The following is a 26167-nucleotide window of genomic DNA, read 5'->3' as shown; positions in this document are numbered from 1 at the left end:
ATCACTCGTCTTGCCTGTAGCACTGTTTTATCATTTTAGGGAGTTTTGCCTTTGGAGAAATGTCGGCCTTGTCTCGATCTAATGGGACTAGTGTGCTCAAAATACAGGAAAAACCGGCAGCAGCATCTCTTACCAGAAATCCCCATCCGGTTTGATTGTGACACATGGCCCAATGAAAACACCCCACTCCAGAAGAAGAGCGTGTACCTTTTTTAGGTTCATTAAAACGCACGCTGACAAATATTGGCTGTCGTTGGAGTCATTTGTGTGGAACCTTCGTGTTAATCGTTGACTGCGAGATCTGCTCGCTTACCGCTGATGCGCCGGACCTGCAGGATGTGAATCACGCTGACGTAATCGCAGCAAGAAGGCATCGCCGTGCGTGACAGATGAGCGACGGAGTGCTCTTTGGTCTGTAGTGAGTGTGTGTGTGTGTGTGTGTGGTGTGTGAAACAAATGCTACTGAGGGAAACCACCCCCCCCCCCCAAGGTGGTGAAAGCCGAGGCTTTTCATGTCGTAAGTTCGCCGAGAGAAGTGTTGTTTGATGCTGTTCGCAGCCTCTTTTGTAGGCAGGTGCCGTTTTGTCTTCCTCTAAGCTCCACCCCTTCAAGCTGTGACCTGCTTTCCCAGTGCAGTACATGACCTCCCCCCCCTCCCTCTTCCACCTCAAACACACAAAGAGAAGGTACCTGCTGAATCCCATCTGCTGCCTGGTCTTTAAGGGCCTACTGACACCTGTCTAAAACTGCCCCTCCTCTCCTCCACATGAGGTCTGTCTTCACGGCACAGCTGGCATGTTCCTCTGGGAGCCGCCCGAACTCGCATCTTGCGTGTCCATATGCGGGCCCCTTTTTTTTTTTTTTGTTGTTTAAAGCCAACTGCCTTTTTGTGTCTGCAGTGTGCGACTCCCTGAGCGCGTGCTTCCACAATAGCTGGAACCGTCTGCCACACCCGTGGGTGCACAACGTGGACCAGAGCCAGAGGGCAAAGAGCTGTGGGGGGGGGGGGGGGCTGCGCAGGGGTTGGTTTTATTTTCTTTTGTGCCGGAAATCAAACATTTGGCAATCGCACGTCGTCTCCTTCTGCAGGCGGGACGGTGTTCCTAATGGGTGAACCATCTGAGTCTCAGCTCCCAGATAGCAAGGGTTCGCCCCCTGCTGGCTGCTCACGGCGGAGGAGCCCCCCCCCCCCAGCGGGGCGGGTGGTGTTCGCACGTCTGTGAGACATTGATCTGGCGGCTGCGTGCGGGTCATTGGATCTATCGCCACCACTCGCTGAGTTGACGTTCACTATTTAAATTGCGGTTTAGTCCTTTCAGCGTGTGAAGTTTGCACTCCTTTAAGGCCACAACAGTCACACGTGGAACTCCAAGCCCTCGTCTCCCACTGTATTATTTAAACATGCTCCTATGTGTTTTTTGTTTGCCATATTCTCATAAACGTTCATATTTTAGTATTTAACCAATGCATTGTTTTCATTGTCACCAATCGACACACACTGACGGGCTACTCTCCATTCGGTGCTACTATGCGACGCAGGGTGACCCAGGTTCTGTCTGTCTGTCACCTCTGCTAGCCATGCATGCGCCCCCCCCCATCCGCCCCCTCCGCCCGGGCCTTTCCTTCTCACGCTGCTAATGTGGCGGGGCTCTTACGCGCTGAGTCACTTGTTCCTTTATTGACAAGCACCATCTCTTGTTATTCACTTCTATTTGTCGCTTTTGATTCTACTTGTTGCCTCCGCTGCTTCTCATCCATATCCCCCCCCCCCCCTCCTCCCCCCCACACACACCCCCGCCCCCCCCCCCCCCCCCCCCCCCCCCCCGCCGCCGACAGAACAACGACAACGAGACGCCGCTGCACTGCGCCGCCCAGTACGGCCACTCCCAGGTGGTGCGGCTGCTGCTGGAGGAGCTGACGGACCCCACCATGAGGAACAACAAGTTCGAGACCCCCCCTGGACCTGGCGGCGCTGTACGGCCGCCTGGAGGTGGTCAAGCAGCTGCTCAGCGCCCACCCCAACCTGCTCGGCTGCAACACCAAGAAGCACACGCCGCTGCACCTGCCTCTCGCAACGGACACCTGCCCGTGGTGGAGGTGCTGCTGGACGCCGGCTATGGACATCAACTACGAGGTGCGTGTGAACCTTTCTTTAAAAGCCGCGGTTGTGGCGCAAGTGTGTCCCAAACGCGTTGAGTCTTTGCGCGTTGGGACACACTTGCGGCGAATTCGGTGTCGGTTAACTTAATCTGCGCTTGCAGCGCTTCCTCTCACTACTTCCTACCAGATCTGTGAGATTAAGCGCAAAACGCTTAAGCTCTCCGTCGGCAGAGGAACAGCTGCGGTATCAAAGCGGAGCGGGCCTTTGCTCCCCCTGCTGGGCCCCCGTGGACCCCCCCCCCCCCTGACGCTGTCCCACACGGTGCCCGTCCATTTGTCTCCCTCTTTTTTGCTCGGTCTTACTTCCCTCTGAAATCGAGGACGCGGAATCTAGCCAGCGTCCTTTTCGGGGACTTCCATGCTGCAGCTTTCAATCAGCGTGCCCCCCCCCCCCCCCCCCCCGAGCTGCAAAATCATGGGGGGTGGACTGGTAGTGGATGCACGCTGTTTACTGGAAATAGGACTTGTGCAAGCGGGATTATTTTTTATTAACGCAAATAAACACTAGATTACATTTTCACTCTCAGTGTCACACACCCTCTCACCCCCCTCACCCCCCCCCCCCCTTCCCCACCCTGTCTGCGTCTTTCTTTTCTCTGCCCAGACGGAGAAGGGCAGCGCCCTCCACGAGGCGGCACTGTACGGGAAGACGGAGGTGGTTCAGAGACTTCTCGCCGCAGGTCAGACCTCACGCCCCCGCCTCTATCGCGTCCATTTAAAGGGCAAAAAACGGCTCACACACACAAGCACACACACAGTGACGCGTGTCATCCAATCCCCTTGTCAGGTGTGGGCGTGAACATAGTGGACCAGAGGGGCCTGTCGGCGCTGGACACTGTCCAGGGGATGCCTTCCCAGAAGAGCAGGGAGATAGCCGCCCTCATCCTCGGTGAGGGTCGCGTGCGAACGCCGTGCCAGGTCCCCCCCCCCCCTCTTCGCTTCGCGCTCGCCGCCTGTGATACGCTCTCCTGTCTGTCCGTCCGTCGCAGGTCACATGGCCGAAAACCCCCCGACATCGACCTCCCGCCTCCGCCGATCCCTCCCCCTCAGGAGAGTCCCTGCCCGCGGAGGAAAGGTGAGACTCGGCAGGGTTTTGAGCTGCAGCAAAAGAGATCGTGTTGTTAACGTGTCCCTTCCGCATCTCCCCCCCGCGTTGTAGGCGAAATGGAGAAGGTGAGCGAGCTGATCTCGGGCTGGCCCCGGGGCCCGAGAGGAGAGCCCGTACGAGGCCCTGTTCGAAGCCACCTCTTGCCACTCCCTCGACAGCCTCGCCAGCGGCAAGTCCTCCGATCGCGACTCGGGACGCCGGACAGCGAAGCTGGCAAGGTCTGCAGTAGCTCAACTAAAAACACACACACACACACACACACACACACACACACACACACACACACACACGTCAATTGTGTCACAGGCTTTTACAGAACGTCCACTAGAGGGCAGTAGTGGTCTTGTATCCACGGGACTGGGCCTCGGTACCATGCAGCGGTTCCCTTTATTGAACAGTGGTTTATGAAATGCATTTCCGTATTCGCTGACGGCAGTAAACTAATCACAACTAAACATTCATCGCATCTTGTATTCCTTTTTTTTTTTTTTTTCCAGAAAGATCGCCTGGTCCATACGTCGCATCCCGGCGCCGGCCCCGAGGACGAGGCGAGCGCAGAGGTGACGAGCTGTGATCACAGAGGACATGTTTGTGTCTTAAAGCCGGAGACGGCTTCTTTAAGTGACACCGTTCCCCCCCCTCCCCCTCTCCCCCGCCTCTCCTTCCTGCAGGCCCTGCACACTAACAGCAGCATCGATGAGAGAGGAGAGCCGGCGCAGGAGGCGGATCACACGTATGAATTGCTGCTGACCGCACAGACCAAACACCCGCCGCCCAACCACGAGTCCAAATCCAATAGAGGTAATCGTGTTGCATTTCAGGGTTATGGAAGAGTTGGCGTAGAGCCATTTATCCAAAATACATTTTCCACAGAGCATGAATGCATTCCCAACTTAATCAGCAAGGGCGCCTGGGCGCACGCACGCGCACACACACACACACACACACACACACACACACACACACGCGGGCAACCTGAGCAGAGCCTCCTTAGTTGTGCTGATACTGCATGTAATTGGATTAAATGGGATTAAATTAGGAGGCCATTTTGATCCCTTGCTGTCAAAGTTTGAGAACCATCCCTTCGTTTAATCGCCGACATCACCGTGCCCCCCCCGCCCCCTCCGCCTATGTGAATAAATGATGGTGTTCCGAGTCCTCTGCCCGTCAGTTAGGCAGAAATGTCAAATGATCCGTTTCTCATCTGTTTTAAAGCTCGTTTGCTTCCACGACGGGGGGATTAATCTAAAGTCTGCCTGAAGCTCGATATGTCGCGATGCATAATGCATGTTTTTATTATACATCACTTTCACTTCCTCTGTGCATAATGTCTGGCCTGACAATCACAAGTGGCGCTGACTTTAAAGATGTATTCAGTTCTCAATCGAATGGCCAGAATAACCTTTCAAGTTGTTTTCCTTTTTTTTTAATTCCTCAGACGAGAACACGACTAAACCGTCTTCCAACAACGTCCTACCTCAGGTAAGTTCCACGTTGTTCCTTCCATCCTTCATCACATGTTTCATGGGTTTACCCCCAGCTCGTTTCCCCCCTTTCTTCATTGCCTACCAGCTACTGAGTCCTTCCTTAAAACCTGCATGAGTTCAAGTCAGACGCTCAGGGAGCAGCGCGCCTCCATATGTGGAGCGTGACCACAGCAGGTTACATAACGAAGGTGAAGTTCTCTTGGCGGTCACAGATTGAGTCATCTGTCAGCAGAAGGCACCAGTCGCCTTAAACTGGCCCCCATCACCGGGGTTCCGCCCGCCCGGTTCATTGTCCCATCACATCTTATTTTATCGCCTTTTGCAATTTATCATCTAGTGAGCTGTTTTTATTATTTCGATTGCTGCCTGCGCCCCCACGCCCCCCTGACCCCCAACCCGCTCCACCCCGCTGCCTGCAATATCTGCTCCCATCTTTTATTTCAAGCTCCTATTGGATTAGCCGCGCTCCTCGGAGGCCTAATCATTACATACGAGCAGCGCGGTGTCCTCTCCGCTCTGCCCCGCGGCCCGGTGAGCCGACGTGGGCCCAGCTGCCCCGAGTGCCGCCCTGCAGGCCTCAATCAGACTGACTCGATTTGCGGATGTAAGCGAAGCTGTTTTTGTTTTTTTCTTCTCCGTCCCACTTTAGCGTAAACCCACTGCCCCAAACAACCTCCGACCCCCGAGCAAGACGAGGGACACGCTGCTCCTTCCTGGGTGGGGGAGCCCGCAGCGAGCAAAGGGAGGTGAGTTTGAAGACGGAGATTTTAGTGACCTAATAAGGAACAACAACAACAGCAGCTGCTGGCTGTGAGGGTGGGGAAGTTATGCACGGGACACATGCGACTCGGAGGGGGATAAAAAGCCAAGCGTGTCGATGAAACGGGAGCAATGCATTTGACTTTGCAGGGTTAGGCTTGGCTCAATGCTGCCAGGGAACGCGTGATTGGCATTCTGGAGCAGCGGAGCGGATTTGCCTTGTCAGGAGCAGGTTGATGGACATTCCCTGGCAAGTGGAAAAAAGACTCCTTGCCAATATGAAATGGAATTCTTGATCAGATTTTGAGCGTCCTATCTCGGCTCCACGTCCCACTGGACACGCCACCGCACTCCGGTCCAGTGTGGAGTGGGTTTTTTCTTGCAGAAACATGTGCAGATGTATTGAATAATGACCTCATGAAGGCTGGTGATAAGTGTGAAGAACCACTTTCAGCCCTTCGTGTCCTTTTAGTAACTGAAGTTATACTCTCCTTTCCCCTTTTGTTAAAGCCACAAAAACCACAGGTTTGGTTTATATGTGAATACATATGACTTGCATGACTTCCGTGTTCCACTTAAAGCGCTGACAGCTGGCCGAGGCAGTTCTGCTCCTGTGGTCGTGATTTTCGACGTGGTAGAGGTGATTCACGGTCATTAAACGTGGGGACCAACAGCAAGAGTCAAATGTGTGCTTACGCTGCTCGTTCACTTCCGTCATGCAGTCTATTCTTCACAGTGGATGTGCAGCTTTTTACAGTTTCACTTCCCTCTAATATAAAAACGCACGTCTCCAGAGGATAAATGTGTAACTGTAATGCTCCCATGCACCGTTCAATGAGGACCTGCGTTAGTTTGGTCCTTGTGGTGCCAGGGAAGCACTTCATGGTTCATCAAAAGCTCTGAATGTCTTCTTCACAAATGTACGCTTCTTTCTTGATGTGGACTTTGAAATATTACAAATCTATAGCTGCTTCCAAAAATACATTAAACTGAACAGCAATGCGTCTTTCCAGAAATCACTACCCGGCAACTAAAGATAATCCACAAAGCCTGTTGTGAGCTGTTTCATTGAGGAAGTATGGGCGAAGGATCAAATGGCCCTTTACGTCTTAGCAAGTCGAGTGCATGTAGCCTCTTCATTTTAGAGAAAAGGCTGATATCTCTTGCACTAATTAAAACAAAATATACTTTTATCTCGGTTGAAATGTCTGTTTGCCTGTTATTTTCTGCGCTTAGGGCCTTTCTTCGTATTTATTTAGGGAGATTCTTGCATCACAGATATGTGAAACATTTACTCCAGATATCAATAAGATGAGGCCTTCTGTTCTCCAAGTCTACAATATAAAAAGCAGATGTTTTCGCAGGCGGAGCAACCGTTTGCTGTGGACCACCGGGGGGGGGGATTGACATTCTGTGTCTGCAAAACAAACACGACGTCATCAGTAAAGCGCGCAGCCAAAGGAAAACGCGTGCGGTGACCTCACCCGCCGACTGAAGCAGCAGCAGCAGCAGCAGCAGCAGCAGCAGCAGATTGTGTCCTTAACATTCAGCCGAGTGTGCGGGGGTCTCCGCTCTGGTTCCTCCCCCCCCCCCTCACACACCCATGTGCTCACAGGGCGTTCACACTCCCCAGCTGCCAGGGACAGGGCGGGTGTCTGGCTGTGGTCCTGACCTGTGCTCGCAGTGCACTCGCTTACTCCTTATAACACACACACACACACACACACTCGAGAAAAGTGTTTCTAAACGCGTGAAGAGGGCGTTGCTTCCTCTGCCGCTGCCAACGGGCCCTGAAAGGGTAACTGGGTGCTTCAGTCTGTGTCACAGGGCTAATTATCCGGAGGATGGGCCGGGGTCAAATTTCCATTCCTGAGCGACCATTGAGGGCGGGAATTAAGAGTCCGGCACACACGGACACGAGGACCCGCTTCGCCGCGGTGCGACAGAAAGGGGGCCGGTGTTTCTTCTAAAGCCTCCGACGGTGACGGACGCCGCTGTCGTCCCAGTGGCTCGTTTGATTGTGAAAAAGGAGCCGAGGTTGCAGTGATTCCTCGGGGAGATGGAGGAGGAAAATCAAATAGTCTTTTAATTGCTCCGGCCGGCCCGCCGGCCTCATTAGGGAGCTGTTTTTCGCTGGAGAACGAAGGCAACGTAAGTCCCGCCCCCCTCGGTGGTATTTCGGAGTCTTCTCATTCTGGGGTATTTGTTGTGTCCTGTTGAGTGTTTGTGTGTTTAGTCAGCCGCCTCGGGGGGGGGGGGGATTCTTGTGCTCTGTCATTTGGGGGGGTGGGGGGGCTTCACGTTGACTGAGACAAAACGCAGGCGGTGAGGCACCAGCAGATTGTGGTCAACACGGGTTAGGAATCCTGTTCTGTCCGGCCCACGCACTCCCTCCCTCTGTCACTCCTGGTAGGAAACAATTACAGATCTGTTTCTGGGCCGGTGTGGGCGGTTTCTTAATAGCCCCGCACTGAAGATCTGCCCTCCCTGCGGCCCCCGCAGAACCGCTCCCTTTTCTTCACTCACATGGTCCGTTCCTTTTGCTCTTTCCCTAGATAACGCGCAGCTCAGCGAGGATCAGGAGGCCGGGGTCCCCGAGCAGTTCACGGGCCTCCTGCACGGATCCTCCCCAGTCTTTGACAGCCGCGAGGAGCCCTTCAGGCTTCCGGGGGTCGCGCCGTCCGTCCAGGGCCCCCCGGAACCAAGGAAACCCGCCAAAGCAAAGGCGGAGGCAGCAGCAGCGGCGGCGGCTGCGGCGGCGCCACCGAGCCGCCCCAGCATGGCCGCCAACCTGACAGACTGTGATCCCAAAGCTATTTATGCAACCGTGAATAAGGAGCCCAGGGAGTCGGCGGCGGCGTCCTCCATAAGGATGCGTCCTCCCGGGGACCTGAAGCTGGCCCGCAGCCTCTCCAAGTCCGACTCCGACCTGCTGGTGTCGCCCCCCAGCGAGGAGGACGGAGGCCTGGGGAACCGCAGCGAGTCCGTTTCCAACTGTAGCGCCGGCAAGAAGAGGCTGGAGAAATCGCCCTCCTTCACCTCCGAGTGGGACGAGGTAAGTGCTGCACCCGGGAGAAGAGTAGATATCGATGTTTCACATATGTTAAAGTGGAAACGTTTCTTCCATTATTGGATTATTTACCTATTCAGTCAAATTACTTGGGTATATATTTCTAAAAAGCCTTCAGGTAGGATTGCAAAACATATGCTGAGATGTACTGAAAGTAAATTTAGTGACAAATAAGAACTGTAAGAAGCCTCCATATTATCTGTGTCTAATCTCTTATTTAAGGAAACTAAAGCACGAGTCGAAATCCACACAATTTGTAGGTGCATTTGGTCTCTTTTCCCCCCTTTTAAAAGCCCCTCCTGTTGGGATTAGGGAAGCTCGTGCTGCAGCCGCACCACATTTCTCCACAGCCACAAAACGGAGGGAACAAAAACCTCAGTACCGACTGTAAACAGCTCTGTGGACTGAAGTGAACCTCCACGTCGGCTTCTGTCTGCTCAAAGCCACCTGTTGTAGATACTCGTGATTCATGTGAAGCGTTATTCCATATCTTGGCCTTACGTTTGTGTCTCTTTTATTTGCTGAATTCCCTTCCGCTCGTGTCTCCGTCCCTCGCCGAGCTCTGCAGGACGCCACTGAACCGCCAGGGGATTATTTAAAACGTTGTCACAAGAATTTCTATTTTGTCTTTGAATGAGCAGAGGTATGCACAGTAAACACGACCAGACTCTCAGCAGTTTCCCCTCAACAAGCCTCTCATTGTCGATGGCGTCCTCCAGGCCTGTCGGGGGAACTATCTGTACAGGCGATGTTCCCTCACGCTGTTCGCATTCTGACAACATGGATCTCTCCAGTGGGCTGCGCTGCGTCCTCCCTTTATTCGTTAAACGAGGCTGACTGACGCATCAGCTCGTGTTTAGCGCTTTGCAGATGTTTCGGCATGTGTGCGTCACAGAAAACACATGGAGAAAGTACAGAGAGTCTTGAGATGTCTTGCTTCGTACAAAAACCAAATTCCTGTTCTGGTAGGAGTAAAGAAAAATGAGGATGGGTTGATATTTCATCTTCTCTGCCTTTTTAAAAAATCCGTATGGTTCAGGTTTTAGTGTTAAAACTACGCTGTGTCATACACCTGCAACAAGATATTAGACCGGCATAAAGCTGATTGAGGATTTTCTCAAGATACATTTTTTTGAGGGTTGTTTTAAATGAATTAAACCAACATGTTAGTGCTCTCTGGTGGACAAACTATGGAATGATGACTCAGGCTCTATAAACCTCCTCTTGTTGGTGATGTATCCTCAATAAGCTAATGTTGGCCTTAAAGTACCAGCGTGTGGTCTTAGAATAAGCAACGAGTAATGAAAGGTGTAAAAGTCCAACGTTCCCTCGTAATAGTACCAGAGAGACATCCGAGGCCTCGCCATCGCCCTGCAGAACGCTCCAGTAATGGGGTCAATAAAAGGGAGCATTTTCTGAGCTTGAATCTTGGTCGCGGACGCGGCGAGGCGCGGTGTAATTAACGGGTGGAAGGACCAGCTCCTCGCTCCTCGCACGGCGCCTGCGTGCGTGCGGTGGTCTCAGGCAGCATGAGGGGGGGATTAAGGCAGGCGTGACATTACTTGCTTATCGCAGTAGTTCCTGCTCTTCCCGCGATGCCCCTCGGCGGCGGCGGCCCTCGTGCTCGTCTTCTCCCGGTGACCTCGATAAAGTGAGGCTGAGGATTGATCGGGGGGGGGGGGGGGGGGGGGGGGGGCTAACAGAAGGGGCACGAGACGTCCCATGTGGCGGGAGGAACAGGTTGTATCATCGGCCTTCTGACTGAAGAGGAGACACACCTCAGGCGGTGTCCTCATTATCTGCCATGCTCCGTAACTGGTGCGTGTTACTGGGTGAACTGGCCGCCTTTAAAGTCCATCTGAACGCCCGGAAGCTTCTATCAAATCCCAAAGTAGGCCGCTGGCAACCAGCATCACAATTCGCCATTAATTATTCATTGGTACCTCGGACTGCGTTTCATCCGCCGCGGAGTGAAAAGGATGATATTAACGCCGCCGTTGACCTTGAAAACAAAAGGTTATTCTGTTTGTGTGGTCTCATGTAGCACAGAAGCAAGAATGAATTTGTATTGTACGGAAAAGCCCCGTCGCGTCCGAAAGGATGTCGTAGAGAAGCGAGTAGCCGCAGCTCCGTGGTTTCTAGCGGCTAACGGTTGCATGTTCTTCCACCGACATAAGAGGTTTCTGATTCAGCCGTGTGCCGTCTGTCAGCGGGGCTTTTGAAAGGGCAAAAGCTTGCTTGAGTTAATTCCTCCTTCTCCCCCTCTCCCTCTTCTCCTCCTTCTCCTCCTTCTCCTCCTTCTCCCCCTTGTCTCCCTTCTCCTCCTTCTCCTCCTTCTCCTCCTTCTCCTCCTTCTCCCCCTTGTCTCCCTTCTCCTCCTTCTCCCCCTTCTCTCCCCCTTCTCCTTGCTGGGAAACAGTCTGCGCTTGCTTGAAATGGAAATATTCACACCGCCGATACAAAGTGCACTGAGAAGAGTGTGTGGGGAATGTAGTTAAAGTTTGATCGGGCGTAACCTGCCCTGCACTCTCTTTAATGACGTTGGGAGTGTCCTCTGGAAAGCTAGAAAAACTCCCTTCTCTCTCCCTCCCTCCCTTCCTCCCTCTCTCCCCCCCTTGGCTCTTGTTGCTCCATCTGCAGTGTTTCCTTCACTGTTTCGCTCTGTGCGGTCCTCCACTGGGCTGTGGGACCGGGCCGAGGGGTCCCGGGACATTACAAAGTAGTGACCCACACACACTTCAAAAAAATCTATCTTTTCCCTCTTTTAATCCCGTTCTCACAAGCCTGTTCCGTGTCCTCTTTCTTCTTGACGAGCAGCACACCCTCGGATACGCTGCCTCTGGGTTCAAGACGAGCAGATTTGACTTGCATGAGGTCTTGCCCTGTGCATCTCCCCCTTTACGTGTGTGTGTGTGTGTGTGTGTGTGTGCTGGTGTGCAAAGCGCATGCTAATGTGGGTTGGTCTCGGTTCTCGGGATGAGACTGGAGAAGACAATCCAGGGGGCAGATTGTGTGGGCCAGCAGAGCGAGCTCCACAGATGGGAGGAGAGAGAGAGAGAGGGAGGGAGGGAGAGACAGGGAGAGACAGGGAGGGAGGCCGAGTAGACGGAGACAGAAGGAGAGGGACGCCATCCGCAGTGTTCGGTTCATACTCGGCGGATCCAGTTGCCAATATGAAACCAGCTTTTGTGAGTATTGATTCCCTTTCCGGGCGCCGGCTCCACTGGAGACTCATTAATGGTGGACCTGCCCGCCACAATCGCATCGAAGGGGGCAGTAAGTGATGCTTTCTGTTGGTAGGTGCTGATTGCACAAGAGCCCCTCCCTCACGTTGTCCTTCTACTTTGGATTTAGTTGTTTAAAAAGTTAATCCTCTGTGGCATTCTTAATTCTACGGGGCAATTCATCTCTTTGTTCTTTTTTTGGCCCCCGTCCCTCCTCGAGTTGTCCTGTTCATGAACCCAGTGGGGATTTGGGCTTTTATTTCCTGCGAGGAGAAAAGCGCTGCGTCTGCTGCCGACCCACTCGTGTGCGGGCATGCGTGTGTGTGTGTGTGTGTGTGTGTGTGTGTGTGTGTGTGAGAGAGAGTGCGCGTCGACCACTGGAGGGATTTGACCTTATCGCACGATGTATGTGCCCATACCTCCACATCCTCTGGGGATGGGTTGGTTGGGGCGGATGTTGGCGCCTGGGACCACCTGACACGGGGGGCTGTTTCAGGAGGCCGACGGCGCCTCGTCCCACTTTGGCATCGGCGCGTTGGCACCTGCTGCAGACCCTTGGATGACATTCGGCCCAGCGCTCCCGGACTGTGGGAAGCCTGCAGAACGGGCTCACTGCTCGCTCTTCAGCTGCTGACCTCTGACCCTCCCCATTGTATCTCCCCGCGCGTAGCGATTCCCCGTCGCACAAAGGACGCCCGCTCCATTCCGGGGCCTCTGTATTGATTCGATCTCCAGGCGGAAAAAAAACCCAAAAACAGTTCTTCTCTCTCTGCTTTACCAATTCTCACGGTGGCTTTTTCTCCTTGTGGATGTGTTTTACCTCGAGATCCCTCGGCTGTGTCCCCCGATAAGGAGGAGATTGGAGCAGAGAGCGTTCCCCTCTTCATCACACCGGACGTGCCGATACACCGAGGAACGCAGCCGGCTGTGTTCTTGTTCTTGCCTCCACGCGTGCATTGAGTTTCAATGAAGGAAAAAAACAAACTTCGGCTGACCTCACCCGCAGTGCGAGTGCATTTTAAAAATGTATTCGATCCAGAGAGACGTCTTATTGGACCCCCGTCCGTCAGGTGTGACCCGAGACACCGTCCAAAAGGGCCGATGGCGTTCGGCTTACAAAAGCAAAAGCATCCCATTTTTAATTACGTTATATGTGGCTGACCGTAATGGGAAAAGGTCGTATTCATGCGGACTGATGAGTTTCTGCTGACTCATCGGAGTGTTTGTTCAGCGGCGCGGTTGGAGATGGACGGAGATTACGTCCTCCCCGCGCTGTGCCGAGGGTTGACGTTGGACACAAGAGAGGCGTCAGTGTGACGGAGCGCCGTGCTGCGCTGTGTGGTCTTTTTGCACTCGAACGCGGGCCGTTTTCAATGTGAAAGTCTGCTGCTTTTGCATTCCGTTCAATGGGATTATTGCGTGAAGGGGGGAGGGGGGGAGGGCAGGGGGGGTTGGATCCCTTCGGCTGGCACATTGAAGGTGTAGTCAACGGAATGAAGGCAGAACCCAAACCCTGAGTTCTCTCTTAGCAGAAACGGACGACTCCTCCCACCACAAACCTGCGGAGATCTAATTCCTTTGACAGCGTAAGACGTCCATCCTTCACGTAGATATCTCCTGGTCCTCTCTGGGCTTTGTCTCTCTTCTTGGTAGAAGGTAGATGGGATCTCTTTTTTTTTTTTTTTTTTTCCTGGCTTCGTGAACCCTTTTGAAATGACACAATCCCGGCGGTGATTATTCATTTCTTCTTCTGAGTCCAGAAGCTCTAATTTACCGTCCAGTCCGACAGCAGCTCATTTGTACAGAAGCGTCATTCTTCAGTTAGATTTCTGTCTCTTGACGTTTCTCTTTCAATTAGATGTCATTTCACTGCTAAATATCCACGAGCAGATTGATGTGGAGAGCCCGGACAAAGCGGCAGGTTATTGCTTTATGTCATTACTCTAAAATCCGTCTCCGGCCTTTTAAATCAGCACCCGGGACATTTACCCTTCATGAAATACATCCCGAAAGTCTGAATAGACATAAATTCAGTCTCAGTCTGAGTGACAGCTGTGACGGCTCCTCCCCTCTTTGTTCCTCGTCTTTAACTACCTCCGCGTCGCTGGATTGGAGCGAAACATTAAGACACCGAGACATTAAGACCGTCGCGGCTCGATTGCCCCCAAACTTATTTGACGGTTCGATCATTCCCGCCCTGATTGTTTCTGTAGAATCAGTTCTGGCCGCAGGCTGCAGATGAGACTCGGATCCCTGCGGTCTACGAATGAGACTTAAAGCCAATCGACCGCGGATTCAGATTCAAACTCTTTACTCCATAAAAAAAACGCTGGGACTGACTTCTCTCTCGCCTGAGGTTTCGTTTGGGTTCCTGTGGGGATGGTTCAGTGTTTGGGGCTCGTGTTTCTGTGTGTGTGTGTGTGTGTGTGTGTTTGGTGGTGGAGGCTGAACGACGATGGCTCGTCCGGCTCCTCACCGCCTCTCCCTCCTCTGCTCCCTTGTCCTCAGATCGAGAAGATCATGACACTGATTGGCGCCGGCATCGATTTCTCCAGAGATCAGCAGTATGCGGCACCAGGTAGAGTATGACCCCCGTGTCCCCTCAGATCACCCAACGCCGCCAAAGAAGAGGTGCTTCTTTTTCTTTAGTAACCGTTTATTACTTGCATGGGTTGAACTAAAAAACATCCCGTTGTTGAATTATTGACCTTTTGTCAATTTTAGTCTCACTGTTAGAACCTAAAATGACCCATTTGGAAGTGGGCCTGTATCTCTGCAGCTGCTTGGATTTTATTTGAAAATCCTCCTTATTGCATCAGTATCTGTTGTCGTCAGGGCCGCGCGATCAATGAATCCTTTTCAAGACCAGAAAGCCACTTTATTAGTTCTTTGTGTCGAGGATTGTGCACCAGTTGCTCTTTAGGCTTTTCAATACTCATCAGGTTTGATGGATGACGCCCAGTTAACTGCAGCAGTAAACCGAAAACCATCGACTTCTTCCTCTCAGCTTCCCCTGCAGTTCAAACTTTGCCCCCCGGCCACATTTTAAATATATCTCAGCGATGGAGTTGCCGTCCTGTTTGTTACGCGCTGCGCTGTTTGAATATTCGCCACGTGTCACGCTGCCGTCTCACCGGAGCCGCTGTCAGGAGGCCATCAGGGCTCGGGCTGTTTGACCCCCGACCCCCCCTTCCCATTCAGAGTCAATCCAAGTACAAAGCTGATACTCGCTTTGTACTCCTTCTGCTCTTTTACTGATTTACTTCTACATCAGAGAGGAGGAGGAGGAGGAAACTTTAAGGGACTGATATGCAGGAGGCAGCTCGCAAAACGAGGGACACAGAGCAGCCACCCACAGGGGGAGGGAGGGAGGGAGGGAGGGAGGATCAGAGAGAGAGAGAGAGAAAGGGAGAGGGAACGAGCGAGAGCATCTCGCCAATAGGAGGACGCGGCATCTGTAGGATGAGGCGGTCCTCTCTGCCGCTCAGCCGCTTCGTTAGTTTCTTTTTCCCGAGGAGGACTTGAAGGCGTCAGACTCCGTCGGCCGTTTTTATTCTTACATATTTCCAGACTTCTGCTGTGACCAAACTGGGATTCATGACGTGGGAATCTGTTAAATACACGATACTCGAGGGGAAAAGAAGCTATGAAATGTGCATTTTGCAGGAGGTAGAACTCCTCTTGGGGGTGTGTGACGCTCTTCTACCAGCCGGGGGGAGATGTAAGCTTACAAAGTGAAGATCTAAGGGAATTTAAATGTGTATTTCCTTTGCTCGAGCTGCACGGCGCCGCCAGCGTGGCTCTTTTTCTCAATCAATCTCGAGCTCCCGACGGAGAGAACGCGCTGCTGCTTTCCACGTCGCCTGCGCGTCCTCAGGTCAGTTCCCGCGCGCCGGATTGTACGCCAGGTGGGTCTCCGAGTCGGAGGAGACCCCCCTTCGGTGATCTCCGTGGTTTCTCTGCACTTTAAAAGCCAGAGCTTTTATTTTACTCCGGCGTGACTCTTTCCCCAGTTGGATATGAACTTTTTCTTTGGTAATCATCAGCTGGTACTCCACCAGCTCTACAGCCCCACCCCCTCCTCTCCTTCGCCCCCGAGCTCGGCCGTACTTTGAGCCATCTCGGGCGACTGTGGGGAGCTGCGCCCCCCCCGTATACGGAGGACACTGTCTCCCCCGCCGTCCTGCTGCTGGTGCGCTCGGCCCTGCTGGCCGAGGAGCATGTGGCAGTGTCACGTCTCGCCCTCGGAGTGCCGCTGCTACCGGATGAAAGGTTTCTCCCTCCTGAGGCGCTTTCCCCTGTCGGCAGGCGCGGCGGGCCGGCTGCTGGAGCAGCCCGTGGGGGACTGGCTGGAGCACGTGGGGCTGCCGCAGTACGAGAGCAAGCTCCTCCTCAACGGGTTCGACGACCTGCACTACATGGTGAGCCGCCGCCCCCAAACACACACACACACACACACACACACACACACACACACACACAGACACTCTGCTTGCTGTCTGCATCCATGAACCTCTTTTTTCACTTAACCCGCCGCCTTTCTGCATTAATCCAATTGACGCCGCCCTCCATTACTGTTGCTGTGAGATGATCCCATTAGCTTCAATTAGCTGGAACCCTGACCCAGCTGGGGGCGGGGGGGTGGGGGGGGGGGGCCCAAGCACGTAATTCAATACCATGCCAATCACATCACGGTATTCATGATATAACCTGATGACAGAACACGCAGGGCTTTTATCGACGTTCGCTATATTTACTCGCCCATCGAGCCCGATACTGTGCGGTTTAGTTTTCCGGGAACTTCCGTCTCGGGAGGCCTGCCGCCGTGGCGCCTTGCTTCCTGTCCGGGGGGGAGGAGCGTCACCGCCCGAGCGATGGGATGCGGTTGCCAAGCCGACCGGTTTAACGGACGGCGCTTCGAGTCCGGCCCGTTTGCTCGCGTCAAATAATGAGGAGCGATGGAGGAGAGGATGAGGGACGCAGCTGGTGGGCTGAGCCGCCGGGCACGTGCCGAAAATGGGACGGGACCTCTCGCCTCGTCTCGCTCAAATTGTGGAAATGTGTGTTTTAATAGCTTCAAATGAACACCCGCCGAGCGGCCGCCTGTGTCGCTGGCGATGCCGTTTCACGTCAAACCTAATGTGACCTGACCGATGTTTTCGGTTTACCTGCTCAAATCCCTGAGACTACGGAATTATTAGAAGATGCTGACAGCAGTCGCAGGTAAACCCGACCCTCAGTGAAACAAATGGAAGACTGGAGAGAGTCTACGTTGGCCAAAAGAAAGTCGAGTAGATTTGATCCTAAAGCTGTGGGACTCGGCCGTGTATTATTTACTAATACCTGCATGAATAATATTTCAAATACTCTACATAACAGAGAGTAGAGTATTTCCCATTTATCTGTTTTACTCCTTCTCACGTTCTGATATCAACAGCCGTGTTTAATTCTGTGCCTCTGAAGTTCCTGGTCCGGTTTTAATCTTCCTGCTGTCTATTTAGTCTCTCGCACTCGCACCGCCCTCGGCGCTTACGGCTCCTTTTTTCAAACAGGAAAGACGGCAATTTTGTTATCTCCAAACACAGCTTTCAGACTACCCGGCGAGAGGATTTAGAATAAAAGCGGTGGGCTTTATGCGGCGTGTCCTTCTCCCAGCAAATGTTGACCTTTTTACGAACCTCAAATCGATCTCATTTGGAAATGACTCACTTTGCCTCTGCTAAACTTTCCTGTGTTAAATGTGCTCTTGCGCTTTTGGAGGCGAGCGAAACGGCACGCGTGGCTCTGTTGGCACGGCAACCAGACGGATGTTCCGGTTTATTTCTATTAGTAGCACCGGATTTCAGACACCGATTCATGGGGCCCCAAAATGTCCAATATTACATAAACAAATAAGGATTTAGGTGATTCATTTATTTTTTGTTCATTCAAATGAACCGGCGAAAATTCAACCCCATTGTCATTACTAGCAATGAAAACAAGTTTTAATAAGTTTCAAACAGTAAACCCAATATATTGCTAAATGTATATTACTATTGAGGACTTTAGGGCACCATTGTGTATGCAGTATATCTGCAGTGTATTAAACAAACTCTTTTTAGTCATTACCAAATGGATCTAGCGTAATAACACCAATAACTCATGAAACACCTGTGCACCATTTCTACCAAGTCACGGCTGAACAAACCGCGTTTAGGAATATAATACGGCCACGGCATCGCCTCCGGGGTCGAGCGCACAGTCGACAAGTCAAATTCACGTGCAGGTGGGAAAAAAACTCTTTTTCAATCATCAAATGGAAAACACATCGACTGCGGCAGACTCGCCGTTGGCTTGTTCTAACCTTCTCACGGGTGTGAACGCCGCCGAGAAGCTGCGCGGTGACATCACTGATTAAATAGTGTTTAATCTGCCCGTCGGCCCGCCGTGATCCTGCCTCCCTCCTTCACGGCACAATAACGAAGCGTCCTCGTCGGCTCAATGCAGCCGCGTCGCCTCCCTCCTTTCCGCCCTCTTCGCTTTTCTTTGGCGTTTGTCAGAGAGTCGATGCCACCGAAGCCTGCAGACAAATTGGAAATTCCGTAATGGCTGCATGCATTAGGGGCTCAAGGACTGGCGATGGATGGATTGATTTTGCTGTTGGGGCGTAAGGGAGGTGATGAATTGATGCTCGTTTAAAGAAGAAGGAAAGGGGCGGCGTGGCGGTTGGTTTTAAAAATGGTCCCGTGCGTTCTCAAGACGGCCCGTCGGGGGGGCCACAAACCCTTCAGACGGACAGAATGATTGATCCGGGGGCCTGAAGTCAGAAAGCAGCATTTCAACGACAGCGAGATGGATCGTCACAAAACCAACTTGCTTCCATTACGTCTTTTATTTCCCGCCGAGTTGCGCTGATGTCAGCTCACACCTGCTGGGAAGCACATTAGTCAGAGCGTTTCCCCCCGCGGAGCGCCACGCCGCTCAAGTCACGCCGCTTGTGTTCTCAGAGTCTACTCGGACGGCTGCTCGAGATGAAGTAAACTGCGACCTTGCAAAGGCGAGGTGGTTCCCTTTCAAGCATCCATCACCTTTTTTGAAAGTTCAAATTTTGTCCTTTTCAATCGGGTTTATTACAAGAGGCAAAATGTGGATTTTGCCCCTTTTAGTTTTGTCCGGACAGAAGTGCAAAACCAAACGATATTCATTTTAATACCATGTAGGACAAAGGAAATCAGTTCACATTGTAGAATCTAACCCTGGATAACGTTGCACATTTCTGCTTGAAAAGACGCAAACAGAAACACTAGCGGCCGCAGCTCAGGTGGTGGATTCATTGAGTAATCTCATTAGCTCGGATGTTTCATTTTGCCTTACAAAAGCCATATAGTCCGTAAATCAATTATTAAAGTAGTTGCCGATTGATTGTTTGTGACTCGACTAGTTGATTCATTCATGGATTTATTGTTTTGCAGCATTAAGGCCCACAGGGCCTTCGTTGCGCTTTGTTCCGGTAACGTCATTTACCTTAAAAAAAAAAAAGGTACACTACAACTACAACACTTTGTGGCCCACAAAGCGTAAAGTGCGACACAAGAAGCATCAACGCTGCATTAAACGACTTCTGCCTCACAGCGAAAGGTGCAAGAAAAAGCTCCCGGGGAACGGAAGCAAAGCCTCTCGATTCAGTTAGTGTCAGAGCTGCATTTCCTCCACGGAGTCATTTATCAGTTCATCTCCAGTGGGAAACTAATGCGACGATCCACGCAATGTGAAAGCGCTGTGATCCATCCTGCAGCCCTCAGCTGGAGAGGACGATGGGCTTCGGGTTGTCGGTTAAGAAAGCAAAGGAGGCGCGTCACCATGTCGCGTGCTCGATACCGATGTAACTGCCTTTGCAGAGCTTGAGGAGCCTCGTTTTGCTCTTAACTGTTGGAACTATCGGGTCCTTCTTTCTGAACCACACTGCACATATTGCATGCTTACAGTCCAGAGTCCCCCCCCCCTTCCCTGTAGATCAATAGCCTGGCTCAATTAACATTGAGATTTTACATGCTGCATTACACTGATTACTTTGCAGTTTTTACCCTCCCTGACACGCCCCCCCCTCTCCCCCCTCCTCACCTTTGCGCCCCTTGTTTGCATCTACACGGTCTGCATGAAGAACAGGCTGTCAGGTTCGACCTACAGACGGCTTCTATCCCATTACTGCTGTTTGTCTGTGTGCTTCAAAATGACACACGTGCACGATCCCGAGATGTTCCTGAGCCAATAAAGCGTCATCGTGAAGCTTTTACCTCGGCAGTGAACGGGATGGACTTGCAGCTCTGATTGACTTTCCACTGGTCAGGGTGGGGGGGGGGGGTTCCGCTCCTGCAGCCATCAGTTACAGTCACCTATCAATGCTCGGACACTCAACCCCTCCATATCGGATCGCTCACCATTCTGCCCTCCTGACATTGCTCCTTTCTCCGCTAACCGCTACCTGCCGCTCGGCCCCTATGGCCATGCGGTCCCACACATTCACACCCTAGCTAAAGGGCCATCGACATGGCCCCCCCGTTCTACAGTCAGTAGTTTGTGTGCCAGCGACATATTTGAACGTAATTAAGCTTTTTTTTTTCCTGAAATGGTGGCATCGCTCGCGATCAATACTCACCCTGCAGCATTGGCGTTTGTCTGTGTTTCAGATCTGAATATATTGTGCGTATGTACACAGATTTATTCATAGGACTTTCTTGCGCTCTTTCTTTCTTTTTGTTCTTCAGGGGAACAATGTGATGGAGGACCAGGACTTGAGGGAGATTGGCATCACAGACCCAAGCCACAGGAAGAAGATCCTGCACGCATCGCGCTCGTTACCCAAGGTAACTCGTGGAGACAGAAAACCGAAAACTAGTTGAGACCGAGTGAATACACATTGTTTACTATCTCACAAAAAAACGTTTCACCTGTAAACTTCATCTGAAAGGTTATTAAGAGATAGTAGAGAACAAACGGAGGCATAAGATACAAGGTTTTATATCTACACAGCAGTAGATTTTCATGCATGAGTCTGACTGAGTCCCTTCCTGCAGGTGAAGGCACTGGGCTGTGACGGCAGCAGCTCGCTCTCCTCGTGGCTGGATAATCTGGGCCTGCACGAGTACCTGCACAACTTCCTGACCAGCGGCTACCGCACTCTGGACTGTGTCAAAAACCTGTGGGAGCTGGAGATTGTCAACGTGAGTCCCCGGGACGTTCAGGGAGCGCGGGGTGTACCGGAGGGTGAAATTGGTTTGACAAACTCCCACTCTGCAGGGAAATACACAGAACTGGTGACTATCAGGGACGTAGTTTCCACGGCTGCTAATGCAACCGAAGAAGTCAATAGCTCACCTCTGGAGCGACACCTCCCCAAAAACTAAAACACAGATGCTTGAGTTTTTCTAAAGTAAGACGATCAGGGTCTCATTTAAAGGCTCGCAGTCTGAAGCGCGAGCTGTTATAACATGTGAGGTAACAAGTGTCTGTTTCCTGGGAAGCTTCCAAGCACCTCTGCTTCCTTGTGTGCTGCTCCACGTGTTCACTGCATTGTTTCCTCTTTTCTCCAGGTGCTAAAGATCTCCCTGCTGGGACACCGGAAACGCATCATTGCGTCCTTGGCGGAGAGGCCCTACGAGGAGCCTCCAGTCAAGCCTCCCCGTTTGTCTCAGATCAGGGTGAGGACCTCCACCAGCGGCGCAATCCCGCGTTTCCTTTGGACGTCCACGTTTGACCGCCTTTGTCCCTCCAGTGCCAAGACCTGCCCGGATCGCAGACCTCGTCCCCCCTCAGTCACATGGAGTCCTACACCGGGCGCTCGATGGACCCCCTGCTGCCTGCGGGAGAGGCCGGGAGGAAAAAAGTGCCGGACAACGACTACGACGTCGCTCAGAGACATCGCGGCGAACAGCACAGATCACACGTACGTTGGGATCCCCGGCGCGCTGCATCACGTCCTCCACTGCCTTCACGCGGTAGAATAATATACCTCCCCTCTCCCCTCTCCCCCAGGAGCGGCATGAGGACCGGCACAGAGAGCCCCGTCTGACCCTGCGGCCGCCCAGCCTGGCGGCGCCGTACGCCCCGGTCCAGAACTGGCACCATCAGCCCGAGAAGCTCATCTTTGAGTGCTGCGCATACGAAGCCAGCGTGCGTGCACACACAACACCCCCCCCTCCCCCCTCCCTTGCTCTATGTCGGCATCCAACGCGCTCACTGACACTTTCTCTCTCTCTCTCTCTCTCTCTCGCCCGCTCGCAGTACCTCGGATCCATGCTCATCAAGGAGCTGCGGGGCACCGAGTCCACGCAGGACGCCTGTGCCAAAATGCGGGTACGGCCGCCACTTTCCTCCCCTCCTCAAATGAGTGAAGGCTCCTCAGTACTTACTTAACGTCCTCTCCGCCATTGTGTCCCCCTTTTTCCCCCCTCCAGAGGTCGACAGAACAAATGAGGAAAGTCCCGACCATCGTCCTCTCCATCACCTACAAGGGTGTGAAGTTCATCGACGCCGCCAATAAGGTGAGCCGATCAGCACCGGCCCAGTAAAACATGCCAACGTCTCCTCTTCGCATGTGTGTCTCATCCTAATCTCCCCTAATGCTGAACCCCCTCGTCCACGTAGAACATCATCGCGGAGCACGAGATCCGCAACATTTCGTGCGCAGCCCAGGACCCGGAGGACTTGTGCACGTTTGCCTACATCACCAAGGACCTGCAGACCAGCCACCACTACTGCCACGTGTTCAGCACGGTCGACGTGGTGAGGAAGCTCTCGCCGTACCCGCACCAGTATCTTATCCTCCGACACCGTCTCCTGTCCTCGTAACCTCAAAAGGTCCCAGAATACCACCCCCCATCCACCCCAAAAAATAACTGCCTGTTCATCCCCTTGCTCTCGCCGTCTGTGTAGAATCTGACCTATGAGATCATACTGACGCTCGGCCAGGCGTTTGAGGTCGCCTATCAGCTGGCTCTGCAGGCCCAGAGGACCAAACAGCACCAGAACCTACCGCTGGGACCCGGGTCAGAGGCCAGCCGACCTGTGCCCAAACCCCGAGGCAGCGTGCGCAAGTCAGCGGTGAGTTGGAGATCGATGCACAAAACGCTGCATGAAGGTTAAAAGAGGAACATAATTAGTCAGTGATGTAAAAAAATAAGGAAGAAGTCAAAACTCCAGTACAAAGAACAACTTTATAGTATACTTCAAATGTGTGTTGGGGGTATTTTGTTCGTCCCACAACACCCCCCCCCCCCACCTTTTATGTGCTATTGTCCTCCTTCCTCCTCCCTTCCTTCCCTAACCCTGTCCTCCTCTCGGCAGGCGTTCACCTGCTGCCTTTGTTTCCTCCTCTTCATCCTCTCGCTCTGTCCTCCCTACAAATACTATTCGTACACAAGCTGCACTTTTCCTCCTCTTAGCCGCGTGTGGACGGATGGATATTGCTTTTGACGTAGGCGCCCCCTGGTGACGTTGTGGTAGTGATACAAGCTTACGTTCAGATAGTTGCACTGAAAGTCTGTACTGATGTTTTATTAATTTATGTGTGCTTGTGTAAAAGTAGAAGTGTAAAGAAAGCCCTTTTTAAAATGCATTATCACAGAAAGTCTAACTGAGACGATGGAAACTGTTATTGAACCAAACAGGATTCTAAATACAGGTTAATAGTTAAATACAGGCGATCCCGTACGTTAAGATGTATCATTATTTCGTTAAGCTATTCGGGTGGACGAGTTTGACGCCCCCTACTTGTGTTCGCAGAGCGACATTGCGGAGCCGGAGGGGGATTCTCAGTCCGGGGGCGGCGCCGCGTGGCTCGCGGACCCCAAGGAATCCAAGCGCACGATCAGCACCAAGTACGAGACCACCATATTCTGAGTGGACCCCCCTCTTCCTTTCCGAGCCCCCGTGACCTCTGACCTCTGACCTCTGGGCCTGTTCTCACCCCGCTCCCTCCCTCTGTGTGCCTTTCACTGCGGGCCCCGCCTCTCCCTCTGTGGGCGGGGCCTGTGCCCCGTCACTCTACTCCTCGCCCGACATCGACACAAGTCTGCGAGTGCTTCGCTCCTCCCTCGTAGCGCTAATGACTGATTATTAGTGCAACCCTTCTGCTTTATCGCCCCCCCCCAGCTCGCCACTCACCTTCCCTTCTCTATTTACCTTGCATACTTCCTGAATTCTCTCTACAATGCTTCCCTTTTTTTCTTCTCCCCTGTCAACGTCCAGCTATTGACTTCTGGTGATAAGCTCTTCTTCTCTTGGTGCTTTTCCTGCTCTGTTAGGCGACGGCCACTCTGAGACTTTTCACTCTGATCTTTCAACTCCCCGAAGTGCTGAGGGAATCTTGACCCCGCCGCACGGACGTGTCCCCGGAGGAAACGGACCGAGTGGTCCCGGGATTCTGTTCTCCGGTTGGACTTAAGCCGACTGTTTCTGTTCAGTGGGGTTGTTGAGGTCTCACGGGGTTTACTGGGGTGGCGGGGGGGGGGGCAGCTCAAAGCCAAAGGAGGTCCTAGCACTGTGATAAGGTTCTTTTTTGAAGCTAATAGCGTTAGCATTTGTGGGGGACATGGAAGGCCAGGATAGGACGTGAAGCCTGATGTGGACCCTGGTGTTAGTAGGCGGTCTTCAGCCTGGCTCGCCCTCCTCTGTCTTTTATCAGTTCAGGCATCCGCATTCAGACCTGGTGCTTCTTCTGCCGTGAACGATAATTAAGCACTTTTACCAAATTAACAAATGCCTTCCGTCTTTGTCCCGTGAGCATTGCCTTTTTTTTTGCCAATCACCGCCAGGTTAATCTTTCACGGCTGCAAGTGAAAATAGTTAATCATTATGCAGGGGGTGGGCGGGGGTGGGGGGGTATTATTCGTCCCCGTCACACTGTTTGTGTCCATTGGTTCTGTGTTTGTTTTGTTTTTTAACCTCACTGCTTTCTGTGCGTGTGTCTGTGTCCCTGTAGCTGAACACTGTGGCCCCTCCCTGCCAGTAGGAATGAGCCCAGTTGCATGGTGGGTAGGTTGTTCTGTGACCCGCTTCCCATGCAGCAGGGTCGCACCACCAGTTGGATCGAGCTCGCCCGGGAGACGAACCCACGCACAGCTCTCCAAGACGCACGGCCCATCGGGGACACACTCTCTCTCACACACACACACACACACACACACACACACACACACACACACACACACACACACACACTCCGTTTATCTTCCTGTCCATCCGCACAGAATATTTGTCCCACAGTCCGATGCGTTTGTTGTGCTCTGTACAGAGACTCCTGGGTTTAGTTTCTCAGGCTGAGGAACTTGTGGCCAAAGTGGAAGCGGCTGGATTGAGGATTTCTTTTTTTTTTTTGTGGTAACACAAAGGTACAAACTGTCCGACAGAGACGTCGCACTGTAGGCACGCGGTCCTGTAGCGTCTCCGTATGACCGTCAGCTCATCCACAACACATGACTGTGATAAAACAATGTGATCTCGCACGGGAGGAGCTCTTTAACCAAATTCAAAGGGCAGAGGAACTGACACAATGACTGTTTTAAAATAATATAACATGGGTGTCTTTTTATTTGATTTGAAAAGTTGTTTATTTCTCTGTACATTTTAATTGTTTTATTGGGCTTTAATGTGTTCTAATGCTGGAACCTGTTCAGGTGTGGTACACTGCAGCTCCCGCCCTCCTTCCCCCGCTCCTGTTGGTTCAGTTCATGTGGACGAGGTCATTCGCCAAACCTGCCATGCAGGCCGGTACGTCTTGCGGTTTTAGCTGCAGAACAGAACAGCATGTTTCTGCCGGTGTGTCAACTAACGTCCTTATGGCTGCACACTCTGGTCGTTTGGATTTAACTGTTGTATTTGTGGTACGTTGTCAGGCCAGTACGCGATAACTCTATGGTACACTGTCTTCAGCTCGCTGGTCCCGTTCTGCTTTTGCACATTGTTGAGATGTTTTGGGGACTAATCTGATGGCAAACAATGATGAGAATGGTATTGTACATGAATCTAGCGGCCTGTATTTTCATACTTGAATGATTTTTTGCTTTTATAGATATCTATATATATGTATATGTATGTATGTACGTATGTAATTTTTGACGTTAGTCAAAAGAGAGAATAGGACTATGTCTTATAAAGTTAAACATATCAGAAATAAAATACCCTGTGATTAAAAAATAAATTAAAAAAAAAAGGCTGAGAAAACGATGACTCAGACGAGGGACCTCACAAAAAAAAGATTGTAAATAATCTTGGGCTTCCAGTCTTTTTTATGATTATTTTTCATAATTGTACAACTAATAAATGGCGCAATTAGAAATGCTGACTCTGACTCTTTATTTGTCCATTAGCTCATCTTGTTTAA

At 52.1% G+C, this 26167-nt stretch overlaps 1 protein-coding gene across 6 annotated transcripts; it reads left to right on the top strand.

The window, feature by feature from the left end:
• The first annotated feature begins 850 nt into the window (after positions 1-850).
• Positions 851-26122, top strand: anks1aa (ankyrin repeat and sterile alpha motif domain containing 1Aa). 6 transcript variants are annotated; one of them, XM_078087065.1, is made up of 24 exons: positions 851-2134; positions 2765-2840; positions 2948-3049; positions 3150-3235; positions 3320-3486; positions 3766-3828; positions 3940-4069; positions 4707-4750; positions 5405-5501; positions 8070-8569; positions 13341-13394; positions 14317-14386; positions 16117-16229; positions 20553-20651; positions 20862-21008; positions 21378-21485; positions 21560-21730; positions 21820-21957; positions 22069-22140; positions 22242-22328; positions 22432-22569; positions 22720-22887; positions 23569-23663; positions 24767-26122. In XM_078087065.1, exons 1-24 carry the CDS (start codon positions 1930-1932, stop codon positions 24768-24770), a joined length of 2934 nt encoding a protein of 977 aa, XP_077943191.1. In that variant the 5' UTR covers positions 851-1929; the 3' UTR covers positions 24771-26122. The 6 variants fall into 6 exon arrangements, with proteins under 6 accessions (XP_077943191.1, XP_077943184.1, XP_077943179.1 ...); XM_078087058.1 differs by having other exon boundaries at positions 13338-13394; XM_078087053.1 differs by lacking the exon at positions 24767-26122 and adding an exon at positions 24090-24244.
• The last annotated feature ends 45 nt before the right edge of the window (positions 26123-26167 follow it).

The sequence above is a fragment of the Gasterosteus aculeatus genome, chromosome 2, assembly GCF_964276395.1.
Source record: "Gasterosteus aculeatus chromosome 2, fGasAcu3.hap1.1, whole genome shotgun sequence".
NCBI lineage: Eukaryota > Metazoa > Chordata > Actinopteri > Perciformes > Gasterosteidae > Gasterosteus > Gasterosteus aculeatus.
Note: the sequence above shows the minus strand (reverse complement) of the source record. Positions and strands in the feature narration are given on the sequence as shown.

Excerpts from the sequence above, each read along its gene's own strand:
- anks1aa (XM_078087050.1), top strand. The coding sequence starts at position 1,930 with ATGAGGAACAACAAGTTCGAGACCCCCCCTGGACCTGGCGGCGCTGTA. Across the intron at positions 20,652-20,861 it reads CATCGCGCTCGTTACCCAAG|GTGAAGGCACTGGGCTGTGA; the intron begins GTAACTCGTGGA and ends CCCTTCCTGCAG. Across the intron at positions 21,009-21,377 it reads GGGAGCTGGAGATTGTCAAC|GTGCTAAAGATCTCCCTGCT; the intron begins GTGAGTCCCCGG and ends TCTTTTCTCCAG.